This window comes from Fukomys damarensis, unplaced genomic scaffold (genome assembly GCF_012274545.1).
Source record: "Fukomys damarensis isolate Sample0158 unplaced genomic scaffold, DMR_v1.0_HiC HiC_scaffold_35, whole genome shotgun sequence".
Classification (NCBI taxonomy): Eukaryota; Metazoa; Chordata; class Mammalia; order Rodentia; family Bathyergidae; genus Fukomys; species Fukomys damarensis.
The window spans coordinates 30,059,483-30,076,860 of NW_022900947.1; the positions used below are offsets into that span (position 1 = coordinate 30,059,483).

General features: G+C 36.0%; 1 protein-coding gene across 1 annotated transcript in view; it reads left to right on the plus strand.

Annotated features, from left to right (window-relative positions):
• Window positions 1-15,418, plus strand: part of Klhl5 (kelch like family member 5) — a 61,682-nt gene extending 46,264 nt beyond the window's left edge. The window contains exon 11 of the mRNA XM_010625105.3: window positions 14,184-15,418. Coding sequence (XP_010623407.2) covers window positions 14,184-14,240 — 57 coding nt within the window. The 3' untranslated portion in view covers window positions 14,241-15,418. The remainder of the gene's footprint in view (window positions 1-14,183) is intronic.
• The last annotated feature ends 1,960 nt before the right edge of the window (window positions 15,419-17,378 follow it).

The window sequence follows — 17,378 nt, forward strand, 5'->3', positions numbered from 1 at the left end:
TATTTTGTTTTTTTGGTTTTTTGAGACAGGGTCTCACTATATAGTTGAGACTGACCTGGAACTCACTGTGTAGCCCAGGATGGTCTCGTACTCACAGCGATCCTTCTGCCTCAGTCTCCCAAGTGCTGGGATTACAGGCGTGCGCCACCACGCCTGGCCTAGGATCCATTCTTGAGAAGAGTTCTCAGAGGGAAAAGTTGGGGTCAGAATGGAGACCTGTGAAGCTAGAGAATCTGGTAAGGAGAAGCCAGCAGAGATTTCACTCAAGAGAGTTTTCAGTGAGTTGGGTCAGGTGCAGGGAAGTGAAAGCTGGATAAAAGAGAAAACATTTACAAGGCTGTCTCAGTTGCAAGTGACCAGTGAGGCTGCAGCCTGCTCCCCCCCAGGGCCCAGCCCTGAACCCAAAGGGCTTCCTAGAACAGAGCTACACAGGCACACAACCAACATCTAGAGGTTCACCCCAATACCAACAGTAAGTGTGTGCAGATCCCAATGAGCAACAGTATGGACCTGAAGAGTGTGGCTTCAGGCAGGTCCAGCAAGGGCCCTGCCCTGGCCCCTACTGCTTCGGCACACAGGCCCAAGCCAAAGGCCAGCCTGGAAAAGTGCTGCACATGAGCAACAGCCAGTGGCTCACCCTGTTACCATCAGTAAGAAGGCAGAGACCCTAGCCAGGAGCCTGCTCAGACACCAGGGACTTGGGTACACTGCCCTGAGCCAAAGGCCCTGCCAGACAACAGCTACCTAGGGAGACAGGCCCCAGCCAGTAGTCCAACCAGAGAACAGGTCAGCTCATGTTTCCAGAAGGCAACCATTGAGAACCCAGGAATTGGTGCACTGGTGAGCAGCAGAGAAAAGACCGCTTAGTGGCTTGCTGAAAAGTGGAGACCACTAGATGAGCAAAAAGTTGCCTCAGCAAAGGCACAGTAGGCAGTGTCTGTTGAAATGAAAAAACATTAAACAAATCTCAAAATCAGACTTCCACATCACCTAAGGCATCCCCAAAGGGAAATGAGGTGGAACAACCCGATTCTCAACCACCTGGACTTCCAAAACTGGCAATGAAAGAGAATCTAGAAAAAATGAAAGCAGAAATAATTTCTCCACTGGAGCTGCACCGTTTCCAGCAGGCACTGAGTGATTGGCTACAACTAACACCAGTCGGGTGAGTTTAACATCATCGCCCCGGCTTGGACTCAGAGCCCTGTCTCCTGCGCGGCCTCCTCTGGAGCCGCACCATTTCCAGCAGGCACCACTAATTGGCTCAGACACAGTGGTAGGAGGGTAGCCCCCCCACACTATTAGATCCCTTGACTGAGCCAGTCCTAGGACACACTCTGCAGAGGCATGGCAGGCTATAAAGGGTGGTGATTAATCCTATTATGTTTCTAATTTTATCGATAGAGATAAAGGATAGGGATTGATTTGATGAGTTGTTTGCTCAATTATGAAAATAAGAAGTCATTAGAGAATCAAAGGCTGGGACGCAACGATATCAGGAAGATTTAATGACCCAGAGATTCAATCAAGGTCAACCCAACAGCAAAAATAAAGATGAGAAAACACTTAAGCAAGCCACAAAGACCGACTTCCAGTCCACCAATGGCAAACAGTAGGGCAAAGGAGGATGAAAAATCAGATAGTGAAACTTCAGGACACTCAGAACTCACAACACATGAAGTAAAAAAACTAATCAATCAAGCTCTAGAAAAATTCAAAACAGAAATTATTTCCCAGTTAACCATAGAGATGGTGAGCAAAATGAAAGACATGATTCGAGAATCCAGAACAGAAACTGACAAAAAAATAGATGAGCTTGGAAACATAATAGAAACCATGAAGGCCCAGAATAAGAAAGAAATGGAAGCAATGAATACCCAACATAGGAAAGAAATGGAATCCATTAAACAGATTCAAACAGACATCCAAGAGATTAAAAACTCTATTGAAAGCATACATAACAGAATAGAAGATTGTGAGGATAGGATCTCAGATATAAAAGATATGATAGCAGACAGTGACCATGAAAAGAGAGGTCTCTTAAAAACAGTCAGGGAGCATGAGAAATCTATCCAACAACTCCTAGATGATGCAAAAAAGAATAATGTAAGACTGATAGGAATCTATGAAGTACCAGGAGAAAATGCAAATGACTTAATAAAGCTGTTCACAGAATTAATGACTGAAAACTTCCCAAACAGAGGGGAAGAATTAGACATACAGATAAGCAAGGCATATAGGACACCAACTAGCCACGATCAAAAAAAAATCTACACCTAGACATATAATAATCAAGATCCTAGAAACCCAACAGAAGAACAAAATACTACAAGCAGTAAGAGAAAAGAAACAAATCACATGCAAAGGAAAGCCCATCAGAATCACAGCAGACTTTTCAACACAAACCCTCAGGTCAAGGAGAGCCTGGAGTGAGGTATTTCAAATCCTAAAAGCAAACAACCTACAACGAAGACTGATGTAGCCTGCAAAACTCTCTTTCAAAATGGATGGAGAAATAAGATACTTCCACAACAAAGAACACTTGAGAAACTTCATGAATACTAAACACGCACTACTAAGAATTTTAAACAATATTCTAGAAAAAAGACAATGAAGATCACAACACCAGGAGGTCCAACAGAGCAAATCAAATAGCCAAGGCTAGAAACTAAAAAGAGAGGACAAAAAATAGAGTCAACAAAAGGACAAAAACATGACAATAATAAGTCAGTACATATCAGTTTTAACTATCAATGTCAGTGGTCTCAATTCACCAATCAAGAGAAATAGATTGGCAGAATGGATTAAGAAGCAAAATCCAACGATATGTTGTATGCAAGAAACACACTTAGTGTAAAAAGAAGCCCATAGACTAAAAGTAAAAGGATGTAAAACAATTCTCCATGCAACAAGAGCACAGAAAAAAGCAGGGGTAGCAATCTTATTTGCAGACAAAGCAAATTTCAACCAAAACTCATTAAGAGAGACAAAGAAGGCCACTACATCCTTGTAAAGGGAACAATTCAAGAGGAAGAAATGACAATCATAAACATATATGCACCAAATATAAATGTCCCCAACTATATAAAAAGAGTATTAAGTATCATGAAAAACCAAATAACCACTAATACAATTGTAGTGGGGGATCTGAATACCCCACTATCAAAAATAGACAGATCATCTAGGCAAAACAACAATGAAATAGTAGAACTGAACCAAGCTCTTGAACACATGGACTTATTAGACGTCTATAGAGTATTTCACCCCACAAAATCAGAATATACATTCTTTTCAGCTCCACATGGGTCATTCTCCAAGATAGATCACATACTAGCTCACAAAACAGGTTTAACTAAATGCAAAAGAATTGAAGTTGTTTCCTGTATATTATCAGATCACAATGCAATAAAGTTGGATATCAATAGCATGAGAAACTGTAGGAACTTCACAAACACATGGAAATTGAACAACACTCTCCTGAACAATCAGTGGATCACAGAAGAAATCCAAGAAGAAATCAGACAGTTTTTACAAATAAATGAGAATGCCAATACAACATACAGGAATCTATGGGACACAATGAAAGCAGTTCTACATGGAAAATTCATAGCACTGAATGCCCACATTAGGAAAACAGAGCAAGCTCAAATAAACAACCTAACGATGACTCTTAGACTCCTAGAAAAACAAGAGCAAGAAAAACCCAAAGCTCGAACAAGAGAGGAAATTATAAAGATAAGAGCAGAAATCAATGCAATGGAAACTAAGAAAATGATACAAAAATGAATCAAAGAGTTGGTTTTTTAAGACTAAATAAAATCGATAAACCCTTAGCAAACCTTATCAAAAAAAGGAAAGAAAAGGCTCAGATCCATGCAATCAGGAATGAAAAAGGCAAAGTCACAACAGATCCAACAGAAATCCAGAGGATCATCAATACATACTATGAGAAACTGTACTCTAATAAAATGGAAAACACAGAAGAAATGGACAGATTTCTAGATACCTATGAATTACCAAAGTTGAACAAAGAAGATAAAAACATTTTAAACACCCCATTCACAATCAGTGAAATTGAAAATGTAATTAAAAACTTACCAACAAAGAAAAGCCCAGGTCCTGATGGATTCACTGCTGAATTTTACAAGACATTTAGAGAAGATCTATTGCCATTACTCTTCAGACTTGTCAACGAAATTGAAAGGAAGCAATATTTCCAAGCAAGTATCACTTTGATTCCCAAACCAGCAAAAGACACAAGTAAAAAGAGGACTACAGACAAATCTCCTTAATGAATATAGATCCAAAAATCCTTAATAAGATACTAGCAAACAGAATACAGAGGATCATCAAGAAGATCATTCATCCCAACCAAGTCGGATTTATTCCAGGGATGCAAGGATGGTTCAACATATGTAAATCAACTGATGTAATACACTATAATAACAAAGTCAAGGACAACCACATGATCCTCTCAATAGATGCAGAAAAAGCATTTGACAAAATTCAACACCCATTCATGATAAAAACCCTGCAAAAAATTGGAATAGATGGTCTATGTCTCAACTTAATAAAGTCTATCTATGAAAAACCAACAGCCAACATCATATTAAATGGACAAGAACTGAAAACCTTCACGTTGAAATCAGGAACAAGACAAGGATGCCCACTATCACCACTCCTCTTCGATATAGTTCTGGAAACATTAGCCATAGCAATTAGACAAGAGAAAGAAATGAAAGCAATAAAGATAGGAAAGGAAGAAGTTAAACTGTCATTATTTGCTGATGATATGATACTCTACATTGAAGACCCAAGAAACTCCACCAAAAGACTTCTCAACTTAGTAGCTTTTGGCAGAGTAGCTGCATACAAGGTGAACACCCAAAAATCAATAGCCTTCTTGTACACAAATAACAGACTCACTGAGAAAGAAATTAGGGAAACAATTCCTTTCACAATAGTACCCAAAAAAATGAAGTATCTGGGAATCAACCTAACAAAAGAAGCAAAAGACCTCTACACTGAAAACTATAGCACTCTGAAAAAAGAGATCAAGGAGGATTTAAGAAAATGGAAAGATGTCCCCTGCTCCTGGGTAGGAAGAATCAACATAGTGAAAATGGTCATACTATCAAAACTGCTATACAGATTCAATGCAATACTAATTGAAATTCCAACACTATACTTCACAGAACTAGAAAGAAGAATCCTAAAATTCATTTGGAACCAGAAGAGACCTAGAATAGCAAAAGCAATACTAGGCAGCAGACACATGGCAGCGGGTATAACAATTCCCAATTTGAAACTATACTACAAAGCTACTGTGATAAAAACAGCGTGGTACTGGCAAAGAAGCAGACCTGAGGATCAGTGGAACAGATTGTAAGACACAAAAACAACTCCAGATGCACTCAGCTACCTCATCTTTGACAAAGGAGCTGACCATCCTCAGTGGAGGAAAGATAGCCTCTTTAATAAATGGTGTTGGAAAAACTGGATCTCAATCAGCAAAAGATTAAAAGTAGACCCTTATCTTTCACCATGCACTAAATTAAACTCCAAGTGGATTAAAGACCTAAACATAAAAACAAAAACACTAAACTTGCTTGAAGATAAGTTAGGCAGAACTCTGCAAGACATTGGCATAGGAAAAGACTTTATGAACAAATCCTCAGTAGCACGGAACTAGCAGAAAGAATCAACAACTGGGATCTCATCTTATTAAAACGCTTATGCACTGCAAAAGAAACCACCAACAGAACTAAAAACACAACCTACAATGTAGGAAAAACTTTTTACCAGCTGCTCCTCAGACAAAGGACTATTATCTAAAATATATAAAGAACTCAAAACAACCAGCCCCCCCAAATGTAAAGACCCAATTCTAAAGTGGGCATCTGAAATGAACAGACATTTCTCAGACAAAGAAATAAAAGCAGCAAGTAAATATATGAAAAAATGTTCCACATCACTGGTCATTCGAGAGATGCAGAAGAAAACAACACTGAGATTTCACCTCACCCCACAAAGAATGGCTGCTATCAAGAAATCACACAATAACAAATGTTGGCGTGGTTGTGGGGAGAAAGGAACTCTTCTCCATTGTGAGTGCAGACTGGTGCAACCACTATGGAAGTCAATATGGAGATACCTCAGAGAACTAGGATTAGAGGTTCCATTTGACCCAGCCATCCCTCTGTTGGGTATCTTTCCAAAAGAAGTGAAAGAATCATACCACAGTGATATATGTGCACCCATGTTTATAGCAGCACAGTTTGTAATAGCTAAAACTTGGAAACTGGATAAAGAAGATATGGTTTTTCTACAGAATGGAATACTACTCAGCCATAAGGAATGAGAAAGTAGATTCATTCATAGTTAAATGGGTACATTTAGAGGATATACTTATTAGTGAAATAAATAAGGCACACATATGCAAATACCAAATAGTATCTCTGGTGTGAGAAACTAAAATAGTACTCAAGATCCTAATGGGACACTTAGCAAATAGGAAGAAAAGGACCAAAGCTGTAGGGACAGTGAGAAGGATATGGAAAGGGGAACAAGGGAAAAGAAAAAAAATATGAGAAAATGTAAAAATGGAATTAAAGTGTTTGAAGGGGGGGAGGAAATACCTGGTAATGAATGTAACTGTACTGTCTACCTGGAATGTACCAATAAATTAAATTTTTTAAAAAAGAAATAATTTCTCAGCTAACAACAGAGATTGTGCCCATAAAACATGGTTAATCTAGAGCAGACAGAGATTTTTTTTTAAAAAATAGAAGAGCTGAGGAACATGATGGAATCCCAACATAGGAAACAAATGGAATCCATAAAACAGATGCAAACAGATTTCCAGAAGATTAAAAACTCCATCAAAAGTTTATGCAGCAGAATGAGCCAATGCGAGGACAGAATTTCAAATATACGAAGGGATTGCAATTAGTAAACAGAAGAAAAAATTCTTAAAAATAGTAAGGGACCACAAGAAATCAATCCAGCAGCTGCTAGATGATGCAAAGAAGACTAACATAAGATTAATCAGTCAGTGAAGAAACAGGACAGTGCAGATGACATTTAAAAAAAAATGTTCACAGCAGTAATGGCAGAAAACTTCCCAAGTAGGGGAAAAGGACTTGACATACAGATAAGTGAGGCATGTAGAACTCCCAACTAGCCATGATCAAAAAAAATCTACACATAGGCATATAATGATTAAGATTCTAGAAACCCAACAGAAGCACAAAATTCTACAAGCAGTTAGAGAAAAGAAACATCACATACAAAGGAATGCCCATCAGAACCATGGTAGGCTTCTCAACACAAATCCTAAAGGCAAGAAGAGCTTGGACTTAAGTATTTCAAGCCCTAAAGGAAAACAACCTCCAACCTAGATTGATGTACCCTGTAAAACCCTTAAAAATGATGGAGAAATAAGATACTTTCATGACAAAGAGCACCTGAGAAGGTTCATGAATACCAAACCAGCACACCAAAAAAATTTAAACAATATCCTAGGAAAAGATAGGATCACAACCCCAGGAAGTCCAGTAGAATAAATCTATCAAGCATGATAAGAAATTAAACACAAAAGGGGAAAATCCAATGAAAAAGTCATGACAAGGATAAATCAGTACATATCAGTTATAACTATCAATGTTAATGGTCTCAATTCACCAATCAAAAGACATAGGCTGGCAGAATGGGTCAGGAAGCAAGATCCAACAATATGCTGCATATAAGAAATACAATTCAAAAAGAAACGCATAGACTGAAACCAAAAGGTGGAAAATGACACTCCATGTGACAGGAATCTGAAAAGAATCAGGAGTAGCTAACCTCTAATCAGATGGATTTCAGACCAACACTGATTAAGAGAGATAAGGGCACTACATCCTTGGGAACAATCCAAGAGGAAGAGATCATAAATATATATGCACCAAACACTAGTGCACCCAACTGTATAAAACAAATACAGACATGAAAAATCAAGCACTAATATAGTAGTAGTGGGAGACCTCAATACCACACTGTCACAAATAGATCAATGAGACAAAAACAGTGAAATACTTGAACTCAATCCAATTTTTTACCAAATTAGTAGATGTTTACAGTGTTGTATCCCACAAAATCAGAATATACATTCTTCTCAGCTGCACAAGTCATTCTCCAAAATAGACCACACACTCGCTTATAGAACATATTTAAATGCAAAGGAATTGAAAGTTATCCCCTGTATGTTATCAGACCATAGTGGGATGAAATTGGAGATCAATAGCAAAAGAAACTGGAAGAATCTCATAAACACATGGAAATTGAACAACACACTTCTGAATAACCAGTGGGTCACAGAGGAGATTCAAGAAGAAATCAGGCAGTTTCTACAATTAAATGACAATGTCAGTACAACATATCGGAATCTATGGGACACAAGAAAAGCATTTAGGGAAACTCATAGCAGTGAATATTTATAATAGGGAAACAGAGTGAGCTCATTTAAACAATTTGATGCAACTTCAAGCTTCTAGGAAAGAACCAGGTCAAACCCAAAGCTCATACAAGGGAGGAAGTTATAAATATCAGAGCATAAATCAATGCAATGGAGACTAAGAATGATACAAAGAATCAATGAAGCCAAGAGTTGGTTCTTCAAAAGAATAAACAGAATTGACAAACCCTTAGCCATCCTCATCAAGAAAAGGCCCAAATCCATACAGTTAGGAATGAAAAGGGTGAAATTAAAAAGCAGAAATCCAGAGGAACATCAGTACCTACTTCGAAAACCTGTACATCAATAAGATGGAAAACACAGAAGAAATAGACAGGTTTCTAGATACATATGAATTACAAAAGTTGAACAAAGAAGACCTAAAAATTCTAAACAACCCAATTTCAATCAATTAATTTGAAAACATAATTAAAAACTTACCAATTAAGAAAAGCCCAGGCCTGATGGCTTCACTGGGCAATTCTACAAGACATTTAGGGAAGAACTACTGCCACTACTGTTTAAATTTTTCAGTGAAATTGAAAGGGAAGCAACACTCCCAAATTCATTCCTCGAAACAAGCATCAGAGCTATAGGCCAATCTCACTAGTGAACATAGATGCAAAAGTCCTCAAGAAGATACTGACAAATAGAAATCAGAAGATTATCAAGAAGATCATACACCCTGACAAAATCGGATTCATCCCAGGGATGCAGGGATGCTTCAACATATGCAAATCAATAAATGTAATACACTATTTTAATAGAGCCAAGGACAGAAAACATGATCATCTCAATAGATGCAGAAGAAGCATTCAACAAAATCCCAACAGGCATTCATGATGACCCTACAAAAAATTGGAATAGACGGTTTTCTACCTCAATGTGATAAAAGTCATCTATGAAAAACCGAGAGCCAATATCATACTAAATGGTCAAAAACTAAAGTCCTTCACACTAAAATCAGGAACAAGACAAGGATGCCCACTATCACCACTCCTGTTCAATATAGTTTTGGACACCTTAGCCACAGCAATTAGACAGAAAGAAATTTAAAAATAAAGATAGGAAATTGTCATTATTTGCAGATGACATAATACTCTTATTTAAAAGACTCCAAGAACTCCACCAAAAGTCTTCTAGTCTTAATAATCAAATTCAATAAAGTATCTTTGTATAAGGTCAACACAAAAATCAATAGCTTTCCTGTACATGAACAACAGACCCACTGAGAAATGAGGCAAACAATTTTTTTTCATAGTAGCATCCAAAAATTTGAAGTACCTAAGAATCAACCTAACAAAAAGAAATCAAAGACCTCTACTCTAAAAACTATAGCACTCTGAAAAAAAAAAGAGATCAAAGATGATATAAGAAAATGGAAAGACATCCCTTGCTCTTCAGTAGGAAGAATCAACATAGTGAAAATGGTCATACTTCCAAAACTGCTGTATAGATTCAGTGCAATCCCAATTACAGCGTACCAATTTGCAGACCTTGAGAAAATGATCCAAAAATTCATTTGGAACAAGAAGAGACCAAGAATAGCAGAAGAATTCTAGGCAATAAAGACAAGGTAAGGGGGGTATCACAATCCCCAACTTAAAACTTCACTACAAATATACTGTGATAAAAACAGCATGGTACTGGTAAATAAATAGACCTGAGGACTGGTGAAACTGATTAGAAGAGCAGAAACAACTCCAGACACACTCAGCCACCTCATCTTTGACAAAGGAGCCAAATACCCTCACTGAAGGAAAGATAGCCTTTTAATAAATGGTGCTTTTAATAAATGGTGGAAAAATTGGACTTCCACTTGCCAAAGATTAAAACTGGACCTATATCTCTCATCATGCACTAAACTAAAATCAAAATGGATTAAAGATCTAAATATTAAACACTAAACCAGCTGAAAGAGAGGTAGGTAGAACTCTTGAAGACATTGGTATAGGAAAAGATTTTTTGAGCAAAAACTCAGTTGCACATGAACTAGCACAAGCAATCAACAAGTGGGATCTTTTCTTATTAAAAAGCTTGTACACAGCAAGAGAAACCACCAACAGTATGAAGAGACAACCCATGATGTGGGGGGAAAAATTTCACCAGCTGTTCCTCAGAGGTCTACTATCTAGAATATATATGGAACATTTAAAAAATCAGACTTCCCAAATTTAAAGACTCATTCCAACAATGGGCATCTGAAATGAACATACATTTCTTAGATAAAGAAGTAGAAATAGCAAATAAACATAGGAAAAAATGTTAAACATCACTGGTCATTCAAGTTATGCAAATGAAAACACTACTGAGATTCCATCTCACCCCATAAAGAATGGCTGCTGTCATGAAATTAACCAATAACAAATGCTGGCAGGGCTGTGAGGAAAAAGTAACCCTTCTCCACTGCTGATGGGAGTGTGGACTGATACAACCACTGTGGAAATCAGTATGGAAATACCTCAAAGAACTAGGATTGAAAGTCCCCATTTGACCCAGCTATTCCCCTTCTAGGTATCTTCACCAAAGAATTAAAAGAATTATACCACAGCGATATTTGTGTACCCAGCTTATAGTGGCATGGTTTGTAATAGCTAAAACTTGGAAACAGCTAAATTGTCCATCAACTGGAGACTGGATAAAGAAAAAAAATTTTAATGAAATGGAATACTACTCAGCCATTAAGAATGAGAAATTAGAGACATTTATAGTTAAATGGAAGCACATTGAGGCCATACTCTTAAGTGAAATAAATAGGACACGTGTGTAAATACCAAGTAGTTTCTCTGTTGCGAGAAACTGAAAGTGTAAATAAGGACTAAAAGATATACTAGATAATGTGAACCAGGAAGAAAAGGGGCAATGGGAAAGGGGAAGTGGAAGGAATAGGGAAAAGGAAAGAAGGGAATGGAATTAATATGAGAAAATGAAAAAATGGAAACAAAGTCTTTGTAAACAAGTAAATAGGGAGAGGTAGAGGGATTGAAGGGAGGACAGAGGAATGGGGAAAAAAGAATCAAGACAGATTATGCAAAGGTACAAATTTTCAACGATGAATGTCATTATATTGTATACCTAAAATGTACCAAAGGATTGAAGGGAGGACAGAGGAATGGGGAAAAAAGAATCAAGACATTATGCAAAGGTACAAATTTTCAACGATGAATGTCATTATATTGTATACCTAAAATGTACCAATAAAATTAATTTTTTTAAAAAGGCTCAGTTGCAAGGCTTGAACTGTTAGATATAGATATTTTCTCAGGATACTACTGCATTCTGTCAGCTACTCTTCATATACTCATACTTCTTGGTTGGATTGCGTGTAGCCTCTGAAGAAAACAGCACGAGTGTGATCAGAATGGTTCTTAGAAGTCAGCAGCAGCATGGAGTATTTACAAGGAAGAGGGTATTTCAACAGTAGAAGGAAGAATGAAGATAATCTATGATTCATCAAGTTGTGGGACCCTTAAAGAATCTGATAGAAACAGGAAGCACCACACAGTTTAAAAAGTAAAGAGAAGAATAAAATGTGGGAGTTGGGGAGCATTAAATTTTAAGATGATGTTGATAGTTGATATTATGCACATTTTATTTCCTATACTCTGTTCCAAGCACTTTACATTTAAGAATTTATTTAATCTACATACAATCCAATAAGGTTAAATATGATTACTTTCCCCACTGTACAGGATGAGGAATCTAAGACACACAGCATAGCTAACCCAAGGTTATGTAGCAAGTAAAGGGTAGAATTATGAGTGTAGGATTTTTTTTCCCCACAATAAAGATAGCAAGAAAGTAGAAACAGATTCCACATGCTAGAAAGAACAAGCAAAACCAAAGAGCATCTTCCTGAAAGCAGGCTGGGAAACAAAACTGAGATCAAAGACTGGTCATCATCCTTACCTGGTCAGACTTACTCCAAGGCTTGAGGAAAAGATGAGAATATGAGTATGGAAAGTGCACAGAATTGTTAAGTGAAGCGAAGGATAGAAAGAAAGGCCTTAGATTCCGTGACCGTGAACTTATTTCTTAATTAAGTGGCATCACTTGGTAGAGGGCATAAGGGATAAGATTGAGTACATGAATTATGCCACAGGATTTCATTAGTTAATTTTGTGATTACCTATGATCAGTCTCCCAGAAATGTGAATGACAGTCAAGAAGCTAGAAATAGAAGAATATCTTTTTCTGAGATTATTTCATTTAAGCCACTAGACCAGTTATTAGAAACTCCATTGGCCAGTATTTGAGGCTTGTTTTTACAGATAATACTTTGTGTTAAATCACTCAGTATCAAAATCAGTAATCTTTGACTATACAGCTATTTTGTTTACATGCCCCCTCTAATTATTATTTTAAGGAATTTACTTGTAACCATAGTATCTGAAAAATAAATGTTTTCTTTTCAGGTTCTAATATATGGATAAGAGAGTGTTCCTGTGGGGCTGAAATAAGATTATAAATTCTTAAGCCACCACCCACCCCTGCTACCAGCCTTGACTATAAGCATGACTGCACTGCATTTAATAGATTCTCTAAACATTCTAGCTAGTTGTCATATTATCTATTCACAGTGTAGAGACTTGGGTATTTTGAGAAAAGCTGCTAATTACAAACTAACATTTTTATTTAAATTAGTTAGGTAGAAGTTACCTCTATAGTACTATAAATAGATATGGTTTTAAAATAGCTAGCTTGATTTTTTCATAGACATGTAACAATGATGAGATAACTGATTCAGTGGGAAACAACTGAGAATTCTTATACAGTTGAAGCCAGATCTGTTCTTACAATTCACTCATTGGTGAAGGGGTTAGGGATTGGGTCAAACTGATGAAGTTATTTTAGTATTATAAATTTGATAGAAACACTTTGTTACATAACAATATTCATAAGAAAACAAACTTTTAGTATTTTGCATTAGTCACCTCCACCTCCAACTTTTAACTCTATCTAGTCAAATATACAAATTCTTACCTGTTTTCAGAGTACTTCAAAAGCTTTTCTTGTTCACACATTTTGACTATGAATTGTCTAGTGTCTAGGATATGTTTTTTAAAAGACAGTAAGTATAAAACTTACCATAAAGTGATATTCATGTCCCTAGTCCCCATCACCCCACCTCACAGTCAGAGAGCTCATTCACTGGGTTAATTTCAACTCCTAGAGATTTAGATGACTCATATTTATTCTTTATTTGCTCTGCTGAAGAGCAGTAGAATGGATTTACCATTTCAGCCATGCACATGGAGGATTTATTTGAGATCCCTAGGCATGCAGTATTTTGTGTATGCTCTTTAGAGGCCCCCTCTACATAATACTTTTATGATATTTTATATTTTATATTAGTCACAAAGTTTAAGCATTTTTTAATATTCATATTATGCAGTATTTTGACCAAAAGTTTGTGTTTCATATAAAGTAGTTCCTAAGCCATTAAAAAAGTCATTTTTAAAGAGGCGTTAATCCTATATAATATACACAGAACAATTGAGTCTATAAAACTTTGACATCAATAGTAGAGGTTGGATAAGGGACCAGGCCAACAATAGGAATGGGGCAAAAGTTAGAGGAGCAGGTCCTTGTCAACAAATACAGAGTATTTCAATATTTCACCAACAGGTGTAGTATTGTTGACATTTTAACCCAAATCCAACACATATTTCTCTGTGTTTCTTTTTAGGTTGCTCCACTGTGCCTAGGAAGAGCTGGAACTTGTGTTGTGACTGTAAAATTATAATTTTACATTTATATGCATTGGTTTTTAAGTGAAGAAACCCTGTCTTTTATTAATTTAGTTCAAATGTTCTACTATCAGTGGATAAATATTCAGCAGACATGCAATCCCACATTCCTGGGCACAAAGTGCCTCATCTCACAGTGAAGATGTTAAACCAAGGGAGGATGGAGTAGATGGACCAGGATCAAATACTTTCATTCCTTAATAAATCAGGACTACAGCTGGTAAATCGTGAACATGTTTCTGGTATAAAATATGAGGACAAATCCATTGGTCAGAACAGGATCCAGTGCTAACCAGGAATTTATTTCATTTACAAACACATTTTACTCCCACTACCCAGATTTATTTTATTACAGTGTAGACATAGCACATAAAACTTTTAAAATACTGTACTGTAAGTTTACTATACATGAGTTGCTGTAATTTTTGTTTAATCACAATCACTATCTCAATAACAAAGATATACTATTTAATTTTTCAGAAAAAGCTACATTGCATATGCTTTGGTGTTGTGTATTTTCTTTCTAAAATTGGCTTAGTCCAGTAAATGAAGAAAAACACTAAAGCATTAAAACAACAGTGACCAAATAAATACTTGATGTGATTTTTCAGGCCTATTTAAATATTCATTCCATTATATCTAGAGTCACCAAGAACTACATGTATATTTTTCTTCACCTAAAATTGAAACATAATGTTTTACATTAAATTTAACATGTGCAATTTATGTAGAGAAAATACATGTCATATATTCTATAATGTTCACCTATTTAATTATATGAATTTGCTTTTATATTACAAAAGCTGTTACGATTTTTTTCTCTCTTACAATTGAAAAAATTATTTAGGTAGTCATTTATGTTCTCAAATCTGTTTGCTTCCCCTGCCTTGTTTTTATGGTTTCCACAATTAGTAATTCATTGTGCTTCTTTATAATCAGATACTTTTGGGGGAATGGGCGAATTGAATGTTTGAAAACTAAGTTTAAAGTGTTTGTTACCTAAAGTTTTGTACATTTGTAAACTCTAATTACATATGTGAATGTTAGTACTCTTCAATTAATTGTCAAATCTTTCCAAAACATGCACTGGGCAGGAACATTTTGTGAAAAGTCCTTTATGGTATAACTCATTAACTTATATCTTAATTATAAAATGAATATAAACTACATCACCATCTTTTAAAATATAGTGTTATAGTGAATGTGTTAATATTTTATATTAGGTAACATATGTGTTTTTAGAATTTTTTAAATCTTTTTTTAATGAACTGATTTTTAAATGCACATGAAATGTTTCTACCTTGGAGCCCAAGACAGTGAGTACTTCTGTTCCCAAAACAAATCCTATAGTTAATGGGTATGGTCACTAAGGAAAGAATAGTGATAGTGATTTGTCCATGTATTAATACTTTCATATGCACATTATATTAAAAATATGAATTCAATTATTTTCCTGACAATCAGCCATGCTGAAGTGAGAGGAAGGGAAGTAAGAGGAAAGGTGTAAGAAATGAAATTAAAATTTCAGTAGCAGAATCCTCAATACATCGTCACCTCTTTTAGGAGCTGAACTCTGTGCTTGATCCTTGGAACGCTCCTTATCCATTGTAGTTCACTGTGTCTTGTGGTGGAGAAAAGGCTCATGTTAAACTAGAGGAACTGGTTCTCCTCTCCAAAGAGTACTTCCCTATGTGGGATTTTCTCCTTGATAAAGGGCCTCCTACTGCAGTTTTGTAACAGGCAATAGCACCTGCTCTCAAGAAACCCATTTCTTTTCAAGTGATGGCTTTTACCAAGATTTTCATTTATCCTCCAGTCTAAGGTTTTATAAATCTAAAAAAAAAAAAAAATGTGGCTTTTTCTTATATTCACGTTACTGTTTTGGCAGTTACTATTATACTATCCATTGAGATGTCTAGGTGGTCTTTATTTTAACCTCATGATGAATGACCACTTCATAAAAAATAACATTTGCTAATAACTATTGAAGGCTAGGAACAGGAACGAAGTTTTTATATGCACTAGTGTACTTAATCCTCACAACAATCTTCTAATATAGATTCTATTGTTATTCCTTTTATATTACAGTAAACAGAACTGAGGAACAGAGAGGTTAACAGCCAGGAAGTTGCAGACCAGTTCAGATGCAGGCAGTGTGACTCAGGAATGTTCGCTCTTACAACTCCTGCCCCCAGCTAGAAAAAGAGTGGTTTGTTTTATTAAGGAATCATTTATTTTAATAAAAAAAATTAAGTGTGTTTCTTCCCTTTAATGATAAAATTTATAATAGCTGCCAGGCACACACCTGTAGTGCCAACGCTCTGGAGGTTGAGGCAGGAGGATCGCCATGAGTTCAAGACCAGCCTAGGATACATAATGAGTTTGAGACTAGCCTGAACTACACAGTGAGACCCTGTCTCAAAAAAACCAAAAATAAAATAAAAATATAATAGGGCCAGGGATTTAGTTCAGTGGTTCCAGTACAAGGACCCGCGTTCCAACCCTGGTACCAAAAAAAAAAAAAAAAAAAAAATGAAAAAAAGCCTCACACCAGGACAAAAAAAAAAAAAAAAAAAAAAGTGTATATAGTCACATCCCATCAGAAAATTTCGCTTCCATAATATATAATATTTGGGGGAATTCTCATTTAAATATCTTACATAGTTTTATATAAATACACTTTGCTTTAGAAAAAGTAGATGCAATGAAACATACATTTCCATTTATAAATATTAGATATCTTGTATCATACTAAACTAAAAAAGCCTACTGATTAAAAATTATTGCCAACAAATTAGATAATATAGATGAAAGGGACAAATTTCTTAGAAACATACAAGTTACCAAAACTGACTCAAGAAGAAATAAAAATCTTAACAGATCTATAACAAGAAATTGAATCAGTAATTAGAAAAAAGAAGTCGAAGATTAGATTGACTGATCAAGTCTACCAAACAGATGAGAAATTAACACCAATCCTAAACCAGTCCAAAAAATGAAAGAGGAGGGAACATTTTATAAGTCATTATATAGGTCTAGCATTACCTTCATACCAAAGCTAGACAAGGACATGACAAGAAAAGTACAGACTAATATCATTTATAAATATAGATGAAAAAAATTTACCAAATACT